This window comes from Mesocricetus auratus, unplaced genomic scaffold (assembly GCF_017639785.1).
Source record: "Mesocricetus auratus isolate SY011 unplaced genomic scaffold, BCM_Maur_2.0 Super-Scaffold_100024, whole genome shotgun sequence".
In the NCBI taxonomy this organism is placed as follows: Eukaryota; Metazoa; Chordata; class Mammalia; order Rodentia; family Cricetidae; genus Mesocricetus; species Mesocricetus auratus.
In genome coordinates this window covers 18,915,608-18,939,345 of record NW_024429205.1, presented here as the reverse complement: position 1 = coordinate 18,939,345, position 23,738 = coordinate 18,915,608, and the positions used below count along the sequence as shown (strand labels likewise).

General features: G+C 52.7%; 1 protein-coding gene across 1 annotated transcript in view; it reads left to right on the top strand.

The window, feature by feature from the left end:
• The window catches only part of Dnmt3a (DNA methyltransferase 3 alpha), a 91,452-nt gene that overhangs the window by 49,804 nt on the left and 17,910 nt on the right, over nucleotides 1–23,738 (top strand). Inside the window, exons 6-7 of the mRNA XM_040731028.1 lie at nucleotides 2,667–2,710; nucleotides 3,125–3,271. Of these exons, the coding sequence (XP_040586962.1) occupies nucleotides 2,667–2,710; nucleotides 3,125–3,271 (191 nt within the window). The remainder of the gene's footprint in view (nucleotides 1–2,666; nucleotides 2,711–3,124; nucleotides 3,272–23,738) is intronic.

The following is a 23,738-nucleotide window of genomic DNA, read 5'->3' as shown; positions in this document are numbered from 1 at the left end:
ACTCCAGTTCCAGGGGATCTGAGACCTTCACGCCAGTGCACATAAAATAAAGTTAAATAAATTATAAAAAATTAAAAAAAAAACAAAACCTAAAGCTATTGACTCAAGTCAAGATGTCAAACATAAAAAAAAAAATCTGCCATCTGCCCTGTCACCGGGGTATTATCTCATTATAAAGAGAACTCGGGTTGCTCCGTGCTGGATAGCACTAGAAGCTCCTGACCTCCCCTGTCCCCAGGACCTGAGGTGTCTTGGAGTCATGTTCCTATTCTCCAGGGTCACTCTGGAAGGCACTCAGCCACCTGGCTCTGGGACCCTGGGTCTGTGCCAGTGCAGACGGCTGCAGAAGGAACCCTCAGAGAGCCAGTGACCGCCCAACATTCTATGATAGCCAGTCTGCTGGCCAGGCAGCAGAGGAAGAGAGTGTGTGTGTATGCATGCGTGTGTGCTTGAGTGCCTGTGTGTGTGTGTGTGTGTGTGTGTGTGTTAGTGCGCGTGCGCCTGAGAGAATGATCACTCACGTGGGCATGCGCAATCTGTCGGGAAGAAAATTCCAGAAAGGAGCCAGTTGGAAACTGTTTCAGGAAGTTTCCATTCGGGAGACCTTGGGGGCTGGAGCACTGACAAAGGAAACAGGAATGGCGGTGGTGGTGCACTTGGGAGTCAGGAGCCCTGAAATCGGATTACAGCTCTGCTCACCTGCTCAGTTTCCTCGTGTAAAGCATTCAGTAAACAACCATAGCTTATTTTCAGCCCAGATTTTCTTGTATTCTAATAAACAAATCACTCCTGGTAAACGTAATCAAGAGCCACTGGGTGTGTGTGTGTTGGGGAGGGGGTTATTCAGGAAACTTCTAGGTCCAGTAGACAGTCCAATAGTGTGGACCAGCTTGAGGGCCTCGCTCACCACCCTTAGCTGCTTGCTGCATGGCTGCAGCAGCCTCAGCAGGAGCATGGAAGGCGATCCAGGGCCGGCGCCCCCTCCTGGCAACCTGGGTCCTGGGCCGAGAGCATCGAGGTCTGAGGGAGGAGCCAGCCCCAGAGGTGGGAGGCCCAGGGCAGGCCTGAGGGGGAGCCCCGTGGAAAGTGGGGAGCAGATTGCGGTGGGAGAGAGGACGTGGAGGAAGAGCCGGAAACGTGAAGGGTGAGACGTGCCTTAAAAGGCCAACCACGTACCCTGTGCTGGGAGGGCGCACCCCCCACCCACGGGTGACAGCCACCATGTTCCTCCCACGCACCGCACCGTCTCTACGAGGCCCAGCGACACGCCTGCCTCCCACGGAGTCCACAGCCCACGGGGTGTCCCGCAGGGGCTCTGCCTCCCTCCCACCCCCGTAGATGGGAGCCAGGCACACGTGGCTGCCTGTCGGGGTGCTCTGGGCAGGTGCAGAGAGGAGCTCCAGGTCGTGTCTGGTAACAGGAGGGAAACGTCCAGGCTAAAAATTCAGAGCCCTAAATGCTGCGGGTGGTTTCCGCTCCTGAGCTTGGCGATGCAGCGGGGGCTGTTTTTTCCGTTTGGGGCTCTTTGTCTCCGTACCCCACTCCCCTTACACACCATGCTACATGAGTCTACCTTAGTGACCTTCCTGCTCTGGGGCCAAGCCCTGTATTTTCTCAACTTCAGAAAAAGGCATTCAGGCGGCACCCAGATGAAAGGTGGCTGAATTCTCCTCTCTTGCTAGGAAAAGCCATATAGCTGGGTGCAGCGGGGCTGGTTGCAAGAGGAGCCAGGCCGGCAGGCAGAAGTCGAAAGGAAGATTGTAGCTGCCCTCATGCCCGGCCTAGAGAAGCCCAGAGTCCTTCCTAAAGATGGCGCTGTGGGGACTGCTGCTCCCAGCCCCGATGTCCCTCCCTGGATCTGGAATCAGTGCCCAGTCCGGAACTTTGAGAAAAGCCAGAACAGAGAAATGTGTGCTCCAGGGAAGGAGCCCCTGGGTGGTGGTGTGTGTGTGTTATGCTGACACGTATTGAGCACCTACTGTATGCTAAGCCCTGCTCCATGAACTCATTGCTCACACCAATCTCACCAATCTTTAGAGCATAAATGTCGCATTATTGGTGAGGAAACAGCAGAGGCTAGGGGTGGTTAGGGTACTGAGGCAGTTAGAATCCAGACTGATCCTGGTGACCTGAGAATAGGCCAGGAAGGGGGTACCGTTTACACGTTAATAATAGGGCCGTGCTATTTAGAACTGTTTATAGTGAGGAGAGACTCACTGTGTCACTGGGGTCTAGTCTAGCTGGCCCATTGTCCGTGTCTGGGCACCTTTTCCTACCTCTCAGGAAGATGTGAACAGTCTGGCTTCTTCAGCCCAACCCCTGCTCTGCCCCTCACCCCCCCACCCCCACCCCTCCTTGCTTTGGAGAAGGGCTGGAGGCCAGCAGCAGATAGATGGGGGCTGCTTCGAAACCCCTTTTGTGTACTTGAGACCAGGGTCTGTGGGCCAGGAACCGTGCCCCTGACTTTTCTCTTACTCCTATGTTCTTGGTCCTGGAACCTGGGCAGGACCTGTCTCTGCTCCATTGTTCTGGGTCCTTGGAGCCAGCCTGGCACACGGCGGCCGGCATGGATGACACATGAATAGGCACATGCTAGGAAGCCCTGCGGCTGCTCCGAGCCACCCTGGTGACTCGGTGGACAGCCCCCTTGTTTTCCTTTTCCACAGGCAAAGAACAGAAGCAGACCAACATCGAGTCCATGAAAATGGAGGCAAGTGTTTTCCTCACCCCCAGGGGCTCTGTGGATCCTGATTCTAGAAGAAAGCCACCTCTCTGACGGACTGTGGCGAGTGTGTGTGAGGGGGCCCGAGGGTGGGTCCCTGCCCCTTCTTTGGTGTCCCTTTGTGAGGAGAGGAAGTGGGGGTGGAGGTTGGAAGTCCCCTAGCCAGGCAGCCAGCTCATCCCCCCCTCAGGAGACCAAGCACTTCCCCTCACTGCCTCGTTCATGTGTCTCTACCAACTTGGAATCCTCCTCAGTATTCTGGGGTTGACCCCTCTGGCCAGGAGCCAGATGTTCTATATTCTGTTTGGGATGAGTGATCCCCGCTCAGTTTCCCCTCCAGGAGGGGCAAACCCTGCAGGGGTACCGGTGCCTACCTTAATGCTTGTCTGTCTTCTGTCCTAGGGCTCCCGGGGCAGACTGCGGGGTGGCTTGGGCTGGGAGTCCAGCCTCCGTCAGCGGCCCATGCCAAGACTCACCTTCCAGGCAGGGGACCCCTACTACATCAGCAAACGGAAACGGGACGAGTGGCTGGCACGGTGGAAAAGGGAGGTGAGATGCCTTCTACCCTCAGTGCCAGGCGCAAGATGTGCAGGGCCAGAATTCAGTTCTAACTGCCCTCTGGGACTCCTGTCAGGCTGTAGCCAGGACTGTTTCCCCCTTAGAGCTAACTCTGAGAATTTCCAGAAAACTGCTACTCGGCAGCAGGTGGGCTTTAGCTGTGGATGAGGTGCCCTGTGCACATGGCACTCCTGCCCGTGTGCAGCTGATGCTCTGGAGGGTGAGAAGGACGAAACTGAAGGGGACTGAAGGCTCAGTGAGGCCTGGGTGGCGTTTCTGCTCTCAGAGTGTCTAGGTGTGGACGGTGCTCACGGAGAGAGATGACTCAGGTCCAGGCGGCAGCAGTGGGAGACAACTTTGGCTGGATTTCGGTGATGGGATCGAGGGCGTGTTGATGGAAAGGCCAGAGATCTGCCGTAGCAGTGGCAAGGTCCCTGAGCTGGACACAAGGGACAACCGTGCTGTTTGCTCTGGTGGGAGGACTAGTTGTTAGGACCAAGAGTTCAGTGTCAAGGAGGTGCAAGCAAGACAAGATCTGTGGAGCCTACTCCGTAGAGGGCAGAGAGGCAGAGTCTGAGGATTTCCTGTGTGGAAAAGCCAAGGCTTCTGGGCCAACGAGAAAAGAGCTGCAGCTGTGGGCCTGAGAGGGGACCAGGAGAAAAGTGTGTCCGGGAGAGCTGGTTTCTCTAGACAGTGGCTGCACTGGGTGGAGGCATGCCCCAGACTGGTCAAGCCTGAGGGAGCATTTCCTGAGACACCTCCGTGGGATCTAGGAGGGAGCTGGAGGCAGCCCAGGGCTGCAAAGGGAAAGGAGGCGGGAAACCAGATAAAGACCTAGGTGGCCGTCGGCCCTCTACCCTCAGCTGTGGGAAGGGTGGGTTGTGGGCACCACTCCCACAGGGACAGAGAGGAAGCAGGGGCTTGACCTCAGGCTGTTTGACAGTGTGTGCCAGCTGGCCCTAGTGAAAGTTCCAAACAAGGAGGAGGGGACATGGTTCTGGCTACTGTATTATTTCTAGTTCCTTTGGGATCCAGGAAGGCAGAAGTCATCCTTCTGAAAGACTAGAGAAAGGGCCTGGTCTGAGACGTGCGCCTTTAGCCCTGAGCGCCGAGACCTGGGTGCACCTTCAGGGAGAGAGCTGCTCTCACTCTTCTCCTGGGACCCTGGGACTACAAAGCTCTGTGTGCTTCTGCTCCTGAGCCCTGAGTTGGAGGTGCTGAGGTGATGGCCTGGGGCTGGTCTCCCTCAAGCACCAGGTGGAGGTCACCCAGAGGCATAGTAAGAAGAGTTTATCCCACTCCCAGAAAACGAACCTCCATTTTTATCAATTTTAAACTTCTGCTAAAACTTTAAAAGATTTGAGTGGTCAAGTTGGCCCCAGTCAGTAAGGGCGCTTGTTACTGAGCCTGTCAACTTGAGTTTAGTCTCCAGGACTCAGACAAAAGAGCCAACTCCTTCATCCCCCCCACGGGTGCTGAATATCCCCCCCACACACACATAAATAAATAAAAAAACAAGTGTAGGTTAACAGTTTGAAAATTTAAAATCAGAACATGTAAGGTAGGTGTCATGGCACACACCTATAATCTCAGTATTTGGGAGATTGAAGGAAGATACAAGTTCGAAGCCAGCTTGGTCTGTATGTCACCACATAGTTTAAGATCCCCCAACACACACACAACAAGCCCCAATCTCCCCAAAACAAAAATAATGATAAGTTAGGAGCCAGGTGGTGGTGGTGGTGGCGGCGGCGGCGGTGCACGCCTTTAATCCCAGCACTCGGAGGCAGAGGCAGGCGGATCTCTGTGAGTTTGAGACCAGCCTGATCTACAAGAGCTAGTTCCAGGACATCCAAGGCTTTTACACAGTGAAACCCCATAGTTGTTGGTATTTTACTCTTTGCTCTTTTGGGGAACCCAACACCTAGCTCCAAAGTAAATCGTACAGGGAGGCTTATTCTTAATTATAAACGTCTGGCTTTAGCTTGGCTTGTTTCTTGCCAGCTTTCCTTAATTTATCCCATCTACCTTTTGCCTCTGGACTTTTAGCTTTATCCCCGTATACTTTTCTTTGCTTCTTACTCCATGGCTTGCTGTGTGGCTGGTCCCTAGAGTCCTCCTCCTCCTCCTTCTCTTGTTCCTAGACCCTCTCTCCCCAGATTTCTCCTCCTATTTATTCTCTCTGCCTGACAACCCCACCTATCCTTTCTCCTGCCTTACTGTTAGCCATTTAGCTCTTTATTAGACCAATCAGGTGTTTTAGACAGGCAACGTAATGCAGCTTCACAGAGTTAAGCAAACGTAGCATAAGATAATGCAGCACATCTTTGCATCATCATTAAACAGACGCTCCATAGCGTAAGCAAATGTAACACATCCCAAACTAATATTCCATAACAAATCCTGTCTTGAAAAATAACAAAACAAACAAACAAATTTAGGAACTTTGGCCAGGTGTGATGGTGCATGTCTTTGATTCCAGCTCTCAAGAGGCAAAGGACAGTGGGTTTCTCTGAGTTCCAGGCCAGCATTATCTGTCTATGGTGTTCCAGGCCAGCCAAGCCTACATAGTGAGACACATTTGCTAATATACACAGACATGGAATGAGAAATTTGCTATATGCATGTATCTATCACCTGCATCAGCAATTATCAAAAGCTTTGTTTTTTCCTAGTGAGTCTGCTAGAGTTGGGCCTTGGCTTTTCCACCCCAACCAACACAGACTCCACTGGTCTTTCAGTGCTAACAGAAAGGTGGGAAACACTGACTCAGTTTGAACTGTTGGGGGTGCCTGTGACTTGCAGTGTGGAGATCCCAGAACACAATGTACTTCTCAGCAATAAAATGAGCTCTGTGACTTCTCCTGCTCATGACTGCTGAGCTAGCTCTCCAGCCCGCCTCCCCCAAGGCTCACCTTTCTTGGTTTGGGTAGTTGGTTTGGGGTGGGGTGTTTGCTATGTAGCTAAGGCTGGCCTTGAACGCATGATTCTCCTGCCTCTACCTCCAAAGTCCCGGGATCACATGTGTGTGCCTCTGGATTCACCTTCATTTCCCTAATATAGCAGGCCCTCCCCACCCTGACCACACCCCCACCCACCACTCACACCCTCCATGCCTCAGCTGCACCTGCTTCCCAGGCAATGTCGCCAGCAAGCATTTTCTACATGGATGGGATGTAATACTCATCCGTGCTTTAAAACTTTCCTTGGACATATTTTGAGCCCTATACCAGAAGCCCTGTGAGTTGGGTGGCCTATAGAAAGTGCAGGACTCTGAACAGACCTCAGACTAACTCATCAGCAAGAGGTAGCCTTGGGTTTTTAGAGGATGAGCTGGAATTTCAGGGACTAGAGAGAAGCATCTTAGAAAGATTGCTTCAGCTGTGAAGTTCCCAGGCCTTTTCAGGAATGGAAGTGTGCGGCTCAAGTTTGTGTGTCTTGCTGGAAGTTTCCACTAGCTCCTCACCCTGTATCTACCCTACCTAGGAGGACCTTTTCACCCCAAAAACCTCTTTCCTGGGGATAGGATGTAGCCCGGTTGGGAGAGCACTTTCCCGGAAGGTCTCAATCCTGTGACCTTCAAAAATCAGCCCAATATTAGGAATCTATGGTGGATTTTAGAACTCACTAATATTTTCACCCTCGAGATGGTAAATCTCTTCAAGGCAGGCTTCCCATATTCCAGGTCCTACGGTATCTGTTATCTTCCTTGACTCCCAGCTTGCACTCTCATATTATCAGATAATATTCTTACATTGTGATAGTAACAATCTGTGATCTGACCAGAGAATCCCAGTCTGCCTTCCCCCTCCAGCCCTTAGGTGTTCCCTGCCCCCCACCCTAGACTGTCCAGGCAGGAATAAAACCATTACATTCCTGAAGGAGAGGGAGGGCTTTGTTCTTAGGCCTTAAGAGGCATTGTGCAAATGGTGTTTTCAGTGATCACATCTCTGGGCTTTCAGACTTTAGCACCAAGCCCTCCCCATCAACAGACACAGAAGTATATGGATTAATAAAGAACATACAACCTTTAAGACTTTTTGTTTGTTTGTTTTTGGCTTTTCGAGACAGGGTTTCTCTGTATTGTTTTGGAGGCTGTCCTGGAACTCACTCCAGGCTGGACCAGGCTGGCCTCGAACTCACAGAGATCTGCCTGCCTCTGCCTCCCGAGTGCTGGGGTTAAAGGTGGGCGCCACCAATGCCCGGCTCAACTGAGCCATCTTGCTGGCTCTTGCTTTTATTCATTTCTGAGACAGGACCTTGTAAAACAGTCCAGGCTGGCCTTGAACTTTCTAGTCCTCTTGCCCACTTTCCTCAGACTTAGGATTCCAGGTATGAGCTACCATGTTCAGATTAGATACAATTTTAAAGTTACTTTAAACTACATGAGTATTACCTAAGCACTGCCGGGCTGTGGTAGCGCACACCTTTAATCCCAGCATTCGGGAGGCAGAGGCAGGCGGATCTCTGTGAGTTTGAGGCCGGGCTGGACCGATAGCCTCCAAAAACAATACAGAGAAACCCTGTCTCGTAAAAACAAACAAACAAAAAAGTATTACCTAAGCACATTCTCCCCACCCCACCCCCACAATTTAAATTCTTTTAATTTGCTCTAGAGCTGGACATAATAGTGCATGCCTGAGAGCGGAGGCAGAGGCAGGAGAATGACCGCAGGCTCAAAACCTCGTGAGCACCAGGCAAGCTTGGGCTGCAGTATAAGATGACTGTCTCAAAACCCACACACAGAAACACATAGATAACCAAATTCTTGTAGAGTTTTTGGTTGCTGTCTGGTGTATGCATGTCAGTTTTTCTGTTTGTCTGTGTGTCTAAGCATATAACACTGCCTCCCAGGTTTGTGTTTATGTGTGGAACCATTCTGTAGTTTCATTTTACAGTTTGGTTTTTCACTTACAATAAGGCTGGCCAGTTTAGCCACATAATTACTACTATATTTCCACTGTATGAATTGCCATGATTTTAGTTAACCAGACTCTTGCTGCTGGCCATTTATGTCACAGTATTTTGCTATCCAGGCATGCGGTAGCAATAAAACATGCTTGGTATGCGTGAGGAAGGTCTCAGGTAGCCCAGACTGGTATGTAGCTGAAGATGAATGAAGTAAGCCTCAGCCTTTCTGCCTTCGCTTCCTAGGAGCCTGGGTTATGGTTGTGGGCCTCCGCCTCCAAACCAGATGGTATGTGCTGGGGACTGAAGTAGGGTCTGCATGCGAGCTAGACTGAGCCTGCTTCTTCGTTCTTTGTGCTTCTGTGTTTCCATAAGACAAACCCCTAGAAAGAGAAATCTGAGTGGAAGGAGTGTGCATTTTGCATTTCATAAAATCTGTCCAATTGCTAGAAAAGGGCCACATCGATTCTGACTTATACCTCAGCTAACTGCTACACTGCTAACGGAACCAGTAGGAAAGCAACGTCTTGTTATGACTCAGTTGTCATTTCCTAAATAACACGTGAGGCTAAGTTATCTTTTCATATGTTTATTGACCATTTGTGCTGCTGCTGCCGCCGCTTCTCAGAGTTTTAACAGATGTGGCTTCCGTTTGCTTTACAATGTGAGGTTGTGACAGACTGCTTCCTGTGTCCTGGAAGAACAGCCTGTGACTGTCTAGAGGGTCACCTCTTGCTGGGCCATATGCCATTTAATAAGCAATCACTCTGCACCCCCTGATCAGGGGCCTTGTGGGAGGGGCTGTGGAAGATGAGGTGAGCAGGGCGTGATCTCCTGAGAAGTTTGCAGAGGAGACAGATAAAGTTAAGTGCAAAGGATCAGTCCAAAGAGTTGCTGCTACATGACCGGATATTCCTCATTCTTGCCATGCCCAAGTTTTGCTCTTGGGCAGTCTAGCCACCCTGGAGAGGATAGGAACATTGGCAGCTGCAATAGCTTTACGAAAACATTACCAAAAGGCTGGGTGCATCTTAAAGGTTGTAATCAAAAATAGCCTCGTAGGTCTGCCTTTGCACTGGGCTGTAGAACATGTCAAATAGGGACTGCCACTGTGATAAGTGAATGGCTGGAGAGTGGATTTCAGCTAACCCAGGGTGGCCTTGAAAACTTGACTCTGGAACTGTGAACTCTAGATCCTCCTGTTGTCATCTCTTTTTTTTTTTTTTTTTTTTTTTTTTGATTTTTCGAGACAGGGTTTCTCTGTAGCTTTGGAGACTGTCCTGGAACTAGCTCTTGTAGACCAGGCTGGCCTCGAACTCACAGAGATCCGCCTGCCTCTGCCTCCCGAGTGCTGGGATTAAAGGCGTGCGCCACCACCGCCCGGCCTGTTGTCATCTCTTAAATGCTGGAATTACAGGTGCAGAGGACTTAGCTGGATTCATTCACTTCTGGGCACAGAATGAGAGCTTTCTGAACAGCCCTCATTTTTAGTAATGAGAAAATAAGTGAGGGGTAGTCAGTGTACTCAGGGTACAGCTGCTGGCTACAGCTATGGATGAGCTCAGGGAAGAGATGACCTCCGTCCTGTGCCAAGAGTGCTAACTTCACCACAGACCTGAAGCATATCCTGACGCTGGTCATGTTTGGTGATGCTGGGGCAGAACCCAGGGTCCCATATGTGTGCACAATATGCACATATATATGTGTGCACACTAAGCACGCGTGCTACCACTGAACTGAACTCCCAGTTCTATAAGAAATTTGTCAGGATCACAAGATGATTTAGGGTAAAGGACTTGCCACCAAGCCTGATGACCTGAGTTTGGTCCCTAGCACACATGTACCTGGTAAAAAGGGGACAACCAACTCCTCCAGGTTGTCCTCTGACCTCCACATAAATGCACACACACAGAGCAAAGAAGTCCCAAGTTAGAACATAGCCATAAATGGCCTTAGGAAGGTCCCCTGGCCAAAACCAACTCCCTTTCTAAAGTTACTTCTGTCTAGCACCCTGGCCTGATTCTCTTGGCTTTTTGATTTGTGTTGTTTTGTGTGTGGGAGGGGGGGGGAGGGATTGTCTTCAAGTTCAGGCCTGAATCCAGAAGTGAGGCTTTCTAGCTTGCTGCCCTGCCTAGGTCCTATTATCTGGACTGACCCTCTAGGCCATCTTTGTGCACTTAGACCTGTTCCCCTCAGCACTACTCCCTGGTGCCCTTGCCTTGCCCTTGACTTGCTGTTTTCTTGTGGCTGTGTCTGGAGTTGTAAAATTGGGTTAAGATAATGTTGGAGTGAAATTCTGGAAGCCTGGTTTCCAGTCTCAGCTTCTGCTCCAGATTAGTTGATCAATTCAGTCTCCTGATCTATAATGTGATAGAAATAGATTACCCAACTCCAGGAATTCCAGACATTCATTATTCAGGGGTGGGAAACGCTGGAATCGAGATCTGCATCTCCGTCAGGTGAAGCCTCCGAGCTCATGGTCTCCCAGAGGTGCACATAGAAAGCGTCCTTAGGAGAATGCTCACAAGAAAATTTGTAGGTCGTTTTGGCTTGGAGCCAGAGCCCTGCTTATCGTCTTCATCACTGAGCCCCTCCCTTCTCTATTGTTTTAGATACAGATTCTAAAGGACCAGAGCTGGGTAGGGGAGATTAAAGGGGGGATCGTTAGTATAATTCCAGCACTGGGGAGGCAGAGGCAAATGATGGATCTCTGTGTTCAAGGTCAATCTGGTCCATAGAGAGAGTTCCAGGACAGTCAGGGCTACATAGTCATAGTGAGACCCTGTCTCAAAAAACAAAAAGAGGCTGGGCTGTGGGGAGGCATGCCTTTAATTCCAGCACTTGGGAGGCAGAGGCAAGAGAGCATTGTGAGTTCTAGGCCAACATAGTCTACCTTGAGTTCTAGGCCAGGTGAGACTGTTTAAAAAAAGAAATCAGAAAACAAAAACAAAATAAGCAACCAAGAAAAACAACAACAAAAGTTTTGCCCACTGATCAGGGAGGTACCAGTGATGTCTACTCCTGGGGAGAAAGAGCACAGGTGCTCATACTCTGTAGCTCTGCAAGGGACACAGGTTCTAGAAGTGGGGATTAACAGACTCAGTGTTGCCTAAAGATACAGTTTATTGTGCTGGTAGCCAGGGGGGACAAAGTGGCACAGACTCTGTCTCAGACACAGTTTATGGCGGACGCTGGGAGGCTCTGAGCAAGGCTGTCAGGCAAAGCCGATCTGACCTGTGCTCAGAGTACAGAGCTTGGAGGAGGAGGACCACGGCTTTCTGGGAGGAGGCTGTGCTCAGAGTACAGAGCTTGGAGGAGGAGGACCACGGCTTTCTGGGAGGAGGCTGCTTTGGAGAATATCACCAAACCTAATTGAGGCAATTTGGCAAAGGAGCCACCGTGGGCAACTGGCACATTTGAGACAACCAGAAACACGCAGTACAGGGTTAGGGAGGGCATGTGAGATGAAACGAGAGAAAGCTGCCAGTTAGATCATCGGGGACCCTCCTGCCACGGGGAGAAGTCAGGCTCAGTCTTCAGCCACGGGCAGAGAGAACCTGGCATGCACTTAACATGCCAACCCTTGGTGCAGTGTAAGGGACGGGAAGAGACGGTGTTCCGGAGCAGGGCCAGCGGGAGAGCACTGCCTTTGACCCTTACTGAGGGTCAAGTAAGAAAGGCAGAATCATCGAGAGAATCACCAGCCGGGGTGGGCTACAAGAGTGAGTTCTCAGGCCAGCCTGGTCTGCAGAGTGATACCCGGATACAACAAAATAAAACACACAAAAAGGGGTTCGGAAAGGAGAAATCTGATATTTAGGGAGGTGAGATCCGAGTCCTGGAGGACAGGCCAGTTTGGGGCTGGAAGTCCAACTCATTTTTTCCCGTCTGGGGGTTACCTGTAAGTTTTCTAAGTACCTCACTGTCGGGAAGATTATCTTGCAGCAAGGGGTAATGTTTGCTTGGTCTGGGGCAAGCTGTTTTTGAGCCACCAGCACTAAACCATGAGTGACCATGGGGGGGGGGCAATAGACAGACAGACAGACAGACAGGCAGGCAGACAGACCAAGACAGGGAGAGACAGTAATGGTCGGCTTCTGGAAGCAGATCCCCAACAGATGGCTTCCTGAAGAACTTCCTGGATCAGCCAGAGAGCATTCCTTCTTTGTTTTTTGTATATTATGAGGCAGGGTCTCTTGTCAGTTCATGCTGGCCTTGAACTCATATAGCTAAGGATGACTTCGAACTCTTGGTCTCCCTGCCTCCACCTCCAAAGGGCTAGGATTACTGGTGTGAGCCACCACCTGCCCTTCTCAGCTGTCCTCAGAGCTCTTCCTGACTTCGGTCCCACCCCCCCACCCCCACCCTCCGCCTTTCAGGTGGCACCGTCCCTCCAGCTGCAAGGAGTCCAGTTTTGTGTTCACGGTGCCACAGCACTTCCGCATTGCCACGGAACTGCTGCTCTTCCCAGCCTCCATTAGCCAACAGGCAGCACCTGGCTCTGTTTGTATCCCAGCTCGGATGGGCTGAACAAAACAAAACAAAACAAAACAAACAGTTCAGTGCTCTGTATGTTTAAATCTCCATGCTGTTTGCAAGGAAATTTGGGGGTGGGGAGTTCCGACAGCGAATGTGTAGTTGAACCTACTGGATACATCCCAGGGTGCTGGCAGAAGCCAGAGCTCAGCCAGGGGTGCTGTCCATCCCACAGGCCCAGTGCCAGCCTGAGCTCAGAAGGTGAGGCCAGCTTGGGCAGGAGTGCTGCTGTGGTAACAACAATAACCCGTGTGTTAAAGTGTGTGTTGCCTGTCACCTCCGCAGGCATCCAGAGACAGGCTCCTGGACCTTTGCTGAGTCCTGGAAGGAAGCTCTAGTCTCTGGGGCAGTGCTTCAGCAGGCTTGGGTATCAGTTCCACCCCCCCCCCCCCGGGGGGGGGCTTACTAATGTTTGAAAAGCACGTGGCCTCTAATACGAACAGAGCTGAGTCTAGCCTTGAGCTCCCGGGGCTGTATCACTAGCCTGAGAAAGCCTCACAGAGCACTAGGGTCACCTGCAGCTGTTTGCTTAAACATCACTGCCTGGGGCGGATTAATCACCTAGGGGAATTGAGTGACAGCTCAGGTCTTCCGGGTGATTGGAAGATGCTACTGGGGTTGCAGCTCTCACTTTCCAACCCTGGGGGTAGGAAGACCGGAAAGGACTGAAGGCTTTGATTTAAATTTTCTCTTTCGGATGGAGATGGAGGCCATCCTATTGTTTTGAGCAATAGCCAAGCTAGTCTGCTCCGGCTCCTCCTCCCAACTTTGGACCCTGAAACTCGAGAGGGTCTGCATGCCTGAATCAGAATGGTGGTCCCTCTGCCTCTTTCTCTGACCCCCGGATCCTGGAGGAAGGATGGGGGATGGGGCTCCTCTTGACCCACTCTCCCTGCTGAGCGTGATTAACACCTCTGTGTGGGCTCAGGGTTCTCCAGGGTGACAACATCCACCGCTTGAGCAAACTTGCCCTCAGAGTCTCTCTGCCCAAGTGTCAGCCCCTTGGGCTTCCTTTGATCCCATCCACACCGAGCATTTGACGGGTTAGGGAAGCTGGTGAGGTGGTCGCCAGGGTCCGGTCACCACTGTCACACCCTGTCCAGCCTCAGACCCCACCCGCCTCCTGTTGATTTTCTCTGGTAAGGGGAAGGCAGATCTGTAGCACAGCCTCCCCTCAGCCCCGCAGTCTCCTGTGTCTCTTGCCCAGGTCCTCAGACATAGACACACGTGGAACTGCAGACCTAGTGGCCTTGGGATGTAGGTGACAGTGCCGGGCAAAGAGACCGGTTTGGGGGCCGGTTCCAGAGCTAAAAGGGAAGGAAGTAGGCAGATGTCTGGCCAGGTGGCGTGAGGCAGAGGCAGCAGGAGACCACAGGTGGACCTGATCGGGAGCTGGGGAGGGCTCAGGATGGATGCTTGGGCTAGACCAGGATGTGCAGAGACAGGGTGCCAGCGAGAAGGAAGGGCTGGCTTCCTGGTGGTCTTCCAGCCTCCTTGTTAGAGGCTGCTAATGAGAATTCTCTCAAGTACAGAGCCCCAGGCCACTGCTGCCCCAAGGAGAATGTATATGACTAACCCCAAGCTTCTTACATCTTCCCTGCCTCTGCTACCAGGAAGATAACGCCATTGCAGGTGACCTCCGGATCTGCCCATCCGACCCTGAAAGCTTCGAGGTTGTGTCTATTCCTGGTATGCATGACAGGCATCTTCCCGCCTTTGCTGGCTCTGGCAGCCTCTGATTTCCCTCAGCACATGTAGGAAGCGCCACCACCGCATAATTTACCGTCTAATTGCATGCTGTCTTGAGTGAGGCCTGTGGTTTATGTGTGGTGGGTCCTGGGCACACAATTAGGCTATGAGTAACAAAACCATGCAGCTCATCTCCCCCACCTTCTTCCCCTCCTCAGAGCTAGCTCCTCCCCCTGCAGGGCTGTTGCAGGTGCTACAGACTCGACTGTCTGGTGTAGGTATGCTTCAGGCAAGCTCACAGTTGGCTCCAGGAAATGGATCTCTGGTCAGTGGGGGCAGGGTGTGCAGCATTAGGCCAAACGCTGTTCTTCTGAGCTGAGGACAAGGTTCTGTTGCAGAGCCCAGGTTTGGGCTGGCATGTAGAAGCAATCAGGCTGGCACCCAGGGTTGCCATGGTGACCCTTTTGCTTTACTTTTGAGGATGGATCTCTCTGCCTGGGCTGCCACCTTTCTGTGCTCTCTGGGAAGCAGGCTTCTCAGCCTCCCACCCTCTGCTCTCTGCCACAGGGAACAAACAGCTTGTCCATTGCTTTGAGTTCAGCTCAGGGCCTAGTCAGGCTGAGGAAAAGGCCTAGGAGTGTGGTGGCCCTCCTGGGACACCCGCATTGAGGTGAGGGAGTGCCTCTACTTCCTTCCCACGTGGTGGCTCTGACCCTTGTGGTGGGCTCCAGTCCCTCAAGGACTTGGGTAGTAGCCCACAGCCTGAGCTTTCTGAGGGCTCCGCACTTGACTGATATTAGAATTACCTATAGTGGTCTTAAGAGTCCTGGCCCCCATCCACACCTGCTGGTTCAAGTCAGCAGGGCCTAGACATCTGTAGTTTTAAATCTCCCTGTGGGCCTCTTCCGGCGGGGTCACCTGTGAAGGGCCAAGGGCGAGCAAGGAAAGGATGCTCAGTGCTGTGAACCCACTGCCTTCCTGGGCCCCCAGGAGCCTCTGGGGCCCTTGGCTGCTTGGTCTTGTCAGGAAGCGGGTGTTTCCTGGTCCCAGTGGTTAAGCTAAGTCTTGACCCCCACCTCATCCCTCAGAAGAAGCCAGGGGGGAGAGAATGACAGGAAAGGGGGGATGTTGCCATAACAACCAGCTCCAGGCAGAGGCCTCCCTTCCAGGGGCTGGTGCTTTAACCCAGTCCTGGTGGTTGCCATGGAGATGAGGTACTGAGGGACAGGGGGGGAATATTGACCCCCACTTGAACAGTAGTCAGGAGCTGCCAGAAGGCAGACCATCTCTAGGTGGGAGCCTTGGACCCCTGTCAACTTTGAGTCCCCCAGCCCAGCCTTTGCTCTCCTGGTGAATGTCTGACACCTTCTCCTGCTTGGTTGCTCTCTCTGTGGCTGGCTGTCTCCTTAGCAACAAGTCCTGCAGACTCTATGCTGTTGGCTCTGAGGCTATTTTTAGCTTCACTGCCAGCAGCCAGGTCCTGGTCATTTGCTTGCAGCCTCCATATGGGTTGCAGGGGAATAGGAAACGAACATTTCCTGGCAGCTTTGGAGAGCCCTAAGCCAGGACCCTCCTGGCGGTCATTAGAATGTTTGCTATGGACAGGATCTGCCTGCAGCCTGGGATGTGGGGATGGATGCAGATGATGCTTCCGCGGCAGGGTTGCCTTCGGATCCAGCAACACTGCATTATGCCGCCATGGTTAGCAAGGCGTTCTGTCCCTAGTTTCCACAGGAAGCTGAGGATGATTCCATGCCTGCCTGCTAGGGAGCTGTAATCTCAGGGAGATGGGTCCATCCGTTCCTAAGAGGCAGAGCTGACGTTCTGGGATGGCAGGGTGCAGGAGAGGACTGGGAGATAAGGAACAGTAGGGGGAGATAAGGGTGAGGAGGGCAGGGCAGCCCTATCCAGAACGTTCTGCGATAATGGCATTGTTCTGCACCAAGCACAGAATGTAGAATGTGGCCAGTGCGGCTGAGGAGCTGCGGTTCATTTTTACTAAGTTTTGATTAATCTAACGAGCCCCTTTCCTGGACAGCCCAGGTTAAAGGAACTTTGTTGGTAAAGGAGAAAACTGGTAAACTGGCGTGCCAGCCCGCTAGGGTCTCAGCTGGTGGACGGTAAAAGGGAGGGGTGCCAGAGAAGAAAGAACAGAATTGGAGCTGTGTGCTATTACTGTGTGCATCGTGGGGGCCTCCAACGTCATTTGAGTGTGGACTGCTTCACACAGAGGCTTCTGTGGACTTACGGGCAAGTTCATAGCCATTGCTCTGGGTCGGGTCTCCCTGGCTGGAGTCAGTGCAGATAGGTGTACTGAAGGAAAGATGTAGTGACTCCCTCTGTGTGGCTTCAGAGGGGCTGCAGGTGGCTCCTGTCCTCTCTGTGAAGGCAGCCACAACCTCCCCTTCACTGGGGCATTGCCTGCTGCAGGGACCAAACTCAGGGCCACGGTGACAGTCAAACAGGTGTGGCTGCTGGCCACTGACCTCCACACAGTACTGCTCTTCGCTTGGTGATCTGGCCTGGAGGCTCACCTTCTTTCTGTCCATCTGGAAACCCAAGTTTACACACTTGCCGTATTGTGCTTCAGTGACCCAGGAACGTGATGCACATGCCTTTTGCCCCTCGGAGCATGCCACCTGCCCCCCGTGTTTTCCGGCAGTTTATTGGTGTGAGTGTCTCTGGAAAGCATGATTAAAATGAAGTTTGCCTGATGGATACAGGGTGGGGCTGAGAGTCAGATGTTCTTGGTGTGTTTTCAGCTCTGGTGGCTTCTCGAGTCACAGCTGTCTGCATTCAAGACTGTTTTGAGGTCACTTTCTCTGTTGGACTGTGGGAGATCCACCACCCTCCCCCCTCCTCCCCCTCCCCCACCCCCTCCCAGGCTCTTGACATCCATCACATCTTTTCTCCAGGCGCGTACCCTGAAAGCAGTTTCAAGAACGTGGCTTGTGTTGCCTGACACTGCCATTTTAGGTTGGCTAGCTTCATCTGAGTTAGAAGATGGCACAGAAGTCTAAGAGAGTATGCTTTGCATGTGGGCGTGGCTTGTGGTGCCTGTCTGTCTGAGGAAGTTGAAGACGTCCACAGGTAGAATTTAAGGTAGTCAGACACATCACGTGGGAAGGTGAGACGTGAAGAATTATGTGGTGCACACCTGGAGGGAGATAAGTTCAGGGCTAGCCTTGGCTACATAATGAGTTAGAAGCCACACGGTTTGCATCTGGAAAGAGCCAGAGAGGAAAAACCTTCTTTTTGAGAGGTCTGGGGTGTTATTGTGCCTGAGGAGGCTGCAGTGAGCAAGCCTTCATGTCTTAAAGGTCAGAGGGCAGCAAGAGGAGCCAATTCAAGACTTCCTTCCTTGGGGGGGGTGAGCTAGAGACCAAACCAGGGCTTGAGCATGTGGCCTACCATGGAGCTACACCCCAGCCCCAAGCTCGTGGCTTCTCCCGGCCTGGACAGCCCCAAGAGCTGGCCCAGAAACCTTGGTGGTGCTGAAAGCTGTGCCCGGCAGCAGGGGAGCTCAAGTTTCCTGGGGCAGGAAGGAATGGCCCCTTCTTTCCTTGTAGGTTTTTGTTTTGTTTTGTTTTGTTTTTTGGTCTTTCAAGACAGGGTTTCTCTGTGGCTTTGTAGGCTGTCCTGGAACTCACTCTGTAGACCAGGCTGGTCTCGATCTCACAGAGATCCGCCTGCCTCTGCCTCCCGAGTGCTGGGATTAAAGGCGTGCATCACCAACACCCGACTCCTTGTAGGTTTTTGTTTTCTTTTTTGAGATAGACGCTCGCTCTGTAGCCTCGAACTTGCAGTGATCTCCAATCTCTCTGCTTCCCAAATGCTGGGATTACAGTGTCCTCTACAGACCTGGCCCTAACCCATCAAGTTTTACGTGGAGAAAACCCTTTCAGTTGCTCGCTTGTTCTGATGGTCTCAAGAGGGGTGGTCTCCCTCACAGTTCATCCCTGCACCTGTTTTTATACCCTACCTGTTCCAGCTGGTATGTGCCAGCTCACCTGGCTAGGAGCCAGGCACCTGGGGAGTTACCTCAGTGTCTTTAGGATGTTGACCTTCCAGGGTTTCAGATGAGAAAACCAGACTTGTTGGGGTTAAGCGGTCTGTGTCAAGGTTATGGTGGTGGGATCAGAACTCAGGTCCAGATCTTTGGACAAGCGTACCAGCCCCACACAGCGGTCTCCTGCTGTGATCATCTACCTTCAGTTCTTTGTTCTAATTCATCTTGCAGATGGCATCCTGGCTAATCTTTATAAAACCCCCATTCACCTTGTTTTTCCAGAACATCTGCCATGCTACAAAATACATCCATTCCCCTGCTTGACCCCGTTCCCACTATCCAACCTCACCTTTTCCCAGTGCCGTTTAGCTTCATTCAAAATTGAGAGGGTGGGAGAGTTTCTCCCTCCTGGCTGTCTAATACCTGACTTATCTTACCAACCTGCCCTCCTCTGATTCCTGTCCATCTTCTGATCTCTCTTGCCTCATCTGTCACCCACTCCTCCGTTTGATGTTTTCTTCTGCCATCTGCTTAGTAGTTTTGGTAGTTATCAACACAGGGGTTTGCTTTCAGTGACCCCTGCCTCTCCCCAAGTCTAGTGGAATCTTCCTGAGAGCAGAAACAAGTGTGTCCATTCCTGTATTGATGCTTCAGTCCCCTAATGGGGGCTGGGAGTGTCTGCCTTAGAATTAATGGCCTAGACTGCATCTGGTGGTTCCAGAAGATATCACACGTGTTTGCGTGCCTGTGTGTGTTGAGACAGGGTTTCAAAATGTTTAAGCTGGTCTTGAGCTTGTGTTAGTCAAGGATGACCTTGAACTCCTGATCCTCCTGTCTCCCAAGTGCTAGGATTACAGGCATACTTCACCAACACAGGATTTTACATGTCCTCTTGAGCTGCAGATGTCTTGGCTGGGAAGGAAGGCACTGCTCCTTAAGACCCTTAGACTTTGGGGCGCCGGGCCTGGGCTGGGAAGAAGTTTTCAAAGTCTGCCTTAGCCTTGCTTTTAAAGCATGCACCTCCTCCATTCACCTCTGTAGCGTGAACGGAGAGGGGGGTTGTGCCCCACAGCAGTTCTTGTTCCGGGGCGCCCAACCTGTGTGAGATATCTTCTGTCCACCCGTGTCCATATCCTTTCCCTAAACTTCGTTTCCTTAAACCCCAGGCCTCATCCGTAATCTGTAAACTCGCTCGCGCACGCGCGCTCTCTCTTTCCCCTTTGCTCGTGCTTCTGTGAAACTCACTTTCTATAACTTTCTCCCGGCACTCTCAGGGCTGTCTGAGGACAGTGCTCCTGTCCCACCGCGGTTGCTCTGGGTCCCCCGCGGCCCGCACACAGCCCGCCTACCCCAGGCCCCCCATCCTTCCCTATAACACCCCCCATCCCCAGAGTTGGGGGGGAGGAGGGGGCAGGGCAGACTGCCCGCAGGAGCTGGCAGGCGGGGCGGGGCCCTGGGAACCGACTGGCCAGGCTCGCCCCCAGGCCCCCTGCGCCCCTCGGGCCGGGGTGAGGGGCTGGCCCAGCGCCAGCGTAGGAGGCCGGCCCCCTCCCCCGGCCCGCGCGTAGCCAACCAGGAACTCCAGCGGGGCCCACGTGACCTGGAGTTCTAGACAAAGAAAATGTTCCCTCCCTCCCCCCCAGCGCCCCCTCCCCCTCCCTCTGGCCCCCTCCGCCCCCAGCCCCAGCGCCCCCTGCCCCTCCCCCCAGACGGGCAGCTATTTACAGAGCTTCGGGCCGCGGCTCACACCTGAGCCGGACCGCAGAGGGGCTGCACCTGGCCTTATGGGTAGGTTCCTGGACGGAGCCCCGGGGATACCGGGGGCGGGGAGGTGGCAGGGCCGGTGGGAGGATCCCCGCAGCCCTGAGTGTTGCAAAGAGTCAAGTCAGCTTGCCTGGCGCACCTGAGCTCCGGGGGGTGCTCACTTAGGTCGTCCCACTCACTTGTGCGTTTAGGAGCTTCAAGGCCCCACTCTTCCCAGGTCTCATGTGTCACTCGGCACGCTCTGGGGACTGGAAGATCAGCCCCCGGCAGTGGTAACTGCAAACAGGGAGCAGACGGCCCTGCCAAAGGCTGTAAAGAGTTGGGTTGGAAGCAGCCTGGGCTGTAGCTGTTGGCAGTTCTTGGTGACCTGCACGCCTTCTTGGGGTACCATGTTGGCCTCAAGGCCCCACCAACTCTAGGACAGGACTCTGGAGAGGGGACAGTTTCCTCCCACGATACACTCCAATATTCCTGTATCACTAGGCCGGTATCCAGAATGTGGTGGCTGATGGCAGGGAAGTGGTGCGACCCTCAGGGTCGAGAAGGGTAGCCTGGTGTCTTATGACACGGGAATAGCCCAAAGCCGCGTGGGCTTGGGGGGAAGAGGCAGTTAGACCTCTGACCTTTGGAATGGGAGCCACAGAGGGAGGTGGAGCCGGTACAGCTGCCTGAGGAGGCGGGACTGGACGGAGAGGCTGTAGGCGGTGGAGTTACCAGCGGCTTTCCCGGCCAGAAGCAACTCTAGGCCAAGTGGCTTTCTTGAGCCATGGGTATTGGGGGATGGTGCCCAGTCTCGGGGCTTAGAGACCAAATACTAGAGCCTCTAGTTAACCCTTCCCTCTCCTATTGTCTGCTTGGGGAGCAGGGGTAGTGAGTGTGGGGAGGAGGTGGTTCTACTGCCCGGCTCACTATTCTAATGAGCCCCTCCCCCACCGGCCGCGCTGCCCCCTCTTCCCCTTTCCTCTGGCCTCCTGCTGCTAACCCCCCTCTGCTGTGCTGGTCCTGGTGGAGGCCCCCTTCCTCCTCTGCCAGCCCAAGCTGTGCTGGGCACATGTTCTGCGCTGGTGGATTGGGGGTGCTACGCAGCTATCAGCAGCATCTGACTAACCGGGGGAAGTTGTGGGAGAAGAATTTTCACGAACTGTGGTGAAGGGGGTGAGGAGAAAGACAAAGGAGCTGTGGGGGAATAATAAGGGTGGTGGCAGGCACGACTCCCTTAGAGACCTGGCAGCCTGAGGCGGGGGAGCCTTCACCTACCAGCTAGTCCTTGCTATGGAAACGGTAGCAAGCCCTTTCCTCTGCAAGCTGCGTGCCTCATGCTGGCTGAGGCGCCTCACCAGGCCTGCACATCCGGCCTTTGGGTCATTGGAGGCAGCCACCCCGGGCTGGGACTGTCAGAAGTTCTGGAAGGCATGGTGCAACCAAGAGAGGCAACGTTTGGGCAGGGATGTGAGTCTGTGTGTAACTTTTTCAGATAGTCTAGAAGAGGAGGTTAGCTTCCAAGAGACAGGAAGTCTCACCCCGGAGCCAGCCCTGGCGCACCTCTTTGGGGGAGGTGATGGGTTAAAGGAAGGGAGAACTCTGGCCAGGTGAGGGTGAGGCTGGGAAAGGTTGAGCAATTGCCCGCATTCTTTCCTCTGGCCTTGAGCTGGTTTCCCCAGCTGCATCATTCCGACTGGGATTTGTTGAACCAAGCGAAAGCACTCAAAATCAGCACCCTCGGGGTTTTAGGGATCAGCGGGAAGAAAAGGGGTTGGGTTGCTGCCCCGAGGCAAAACATGAAGCCTGGAATAAAATACTCCTAGCTCGCTCACCTTAACGGTGACCCTGCCAGCAGCTTCGCACGTGTGGTGCATTGACAGGTCTTGGGAGCATCCTTGGGGTCCTAGATACATGCTCGTGTGTTTCAGGCTCTTAATCAGGTCAAGAAATGTGACCAGAAACCTTGAAGTTTGAATGTTTAGGTTGGAACAACTCACAAGAAAAGACTGGGCCAGTTAGCTGCTGATGAGTTACCATGCCGAAGGCCGGCACATGGGAAGTCTTACTAGCTCTTAAGCTCGCAACTGCCTCTTTTTTAAAAGAGATTTTGAGGTAGCCCAGGCTGGCCTCCCGATGAGCAGTTCTCCTGCTTGTAATCAGATTATAGGTGTGCCTACTATACCTGGCTCCAAGTTTTCTGACCTTTAAGACACTACATTTCTCTGAGTGTGGAGATGAGAGGGACAGCCTGCTGGAGCTGGTTCTCCTACCAAGTGGGTCCTGAGTCCCAAGTTCAGTTCAAGTCAGCAAGCCTTCACCTGCTTAGCTTCCCCTCCCCGCCCCTCTGTAGAAATCTTACGAGTGGGTTGGCTGGGTTGGCTGTCGTAGCTCCAGTTCTTGGGGAAAGCGATGTGCAGGAAATGAGGTGTGGGGGTGGGGGCGTTGCTAGAACTCATGTGTAGGCGTGCACAGGCTCCGGGTTCAGTTCTCAGCACAGATTTAAAAAAGATAGCACACCTTTGATGATCCCAGCATTGGGAAGCAGGAACAGGCGGATCTCCGAGTCCGAGGCCAACCTGGTCTACACAGTGAGTTCTGGAGCATCAGGGGCTACACAGAGGAACCCCGGTCTCAACAAAACAACAGAGGAAGGGTCATGGTCCTTCTCGTTTCTCTGTTTCCAGTTGATAAGGTGAAAGTGGCTGCAGAGCCTTGAGTTTTGAGGACAGGTGTCCTAGGTTACCGATGGAGGTGAGCGCAATGGTCCCTAGAACTTGGTGTTAAGCCTGCACTTCACAGGAATGTTTGAGCACTGGTTTGTTTTGGTGTTTTCTTTTCTTTTTTGTTGGCTTTGAGACAAGGTCTGTCTACTATGTGTGACTCTGGTCATCCTGGAGCTGACTGTGTAGACCGGGCTGGCTACAAGGCTCACCTTCCTCTGCCTCCCAATTGCTGTGATTAACGGTACATACCGAGATTGGCTCTGAGCAGGTTTTGAGAAGGAATTGGGCGCAAGGTCCTTGGTGTCAGAAGTGTGATAGAGGGAAAGGATTAGAATGTTCAGTGGGAGAATAAGGGAGGGTGGCTGGTTTGTTGGTCACATGGCAGAGACGGCTCCTGATTAGTCGGTGTGCTCAGCAAATAACCGAATGAGTGCCTGTGTTGATGGTCAAAGGTGCACCTGTGACAGCATGGGTTACTGGCTGTGTAATGAGTGCAGGTATGTGGCATCTGCATGGGGACAGGCACTTACAGAGCCTGTAGGAGCAGATACTGGGGATGTACTCTTTACTAGAGGCATCACACAGTTGTGGTCTGGAAACTAGGTGGGAAGGATTTGATTGCCAAAAAGACTGAGAGGAAAATGAAAAGCTTGTGTTCTCAGTTGGGATGAGCTGGAACCAAGCCCCTTGCCTGAACATTGATGCACAATTAGTGTTTGAAATGCTAGCCCTTGCAGTGTATGCCTGTAACCCTTGAACTTAGTACGTGGAGGCAGGAAGATCAAGAGTTCAGCATCCTCACCTACAAGCACATTTGAAGCCAGCCTGGGCTATGTGAGATCCTGTG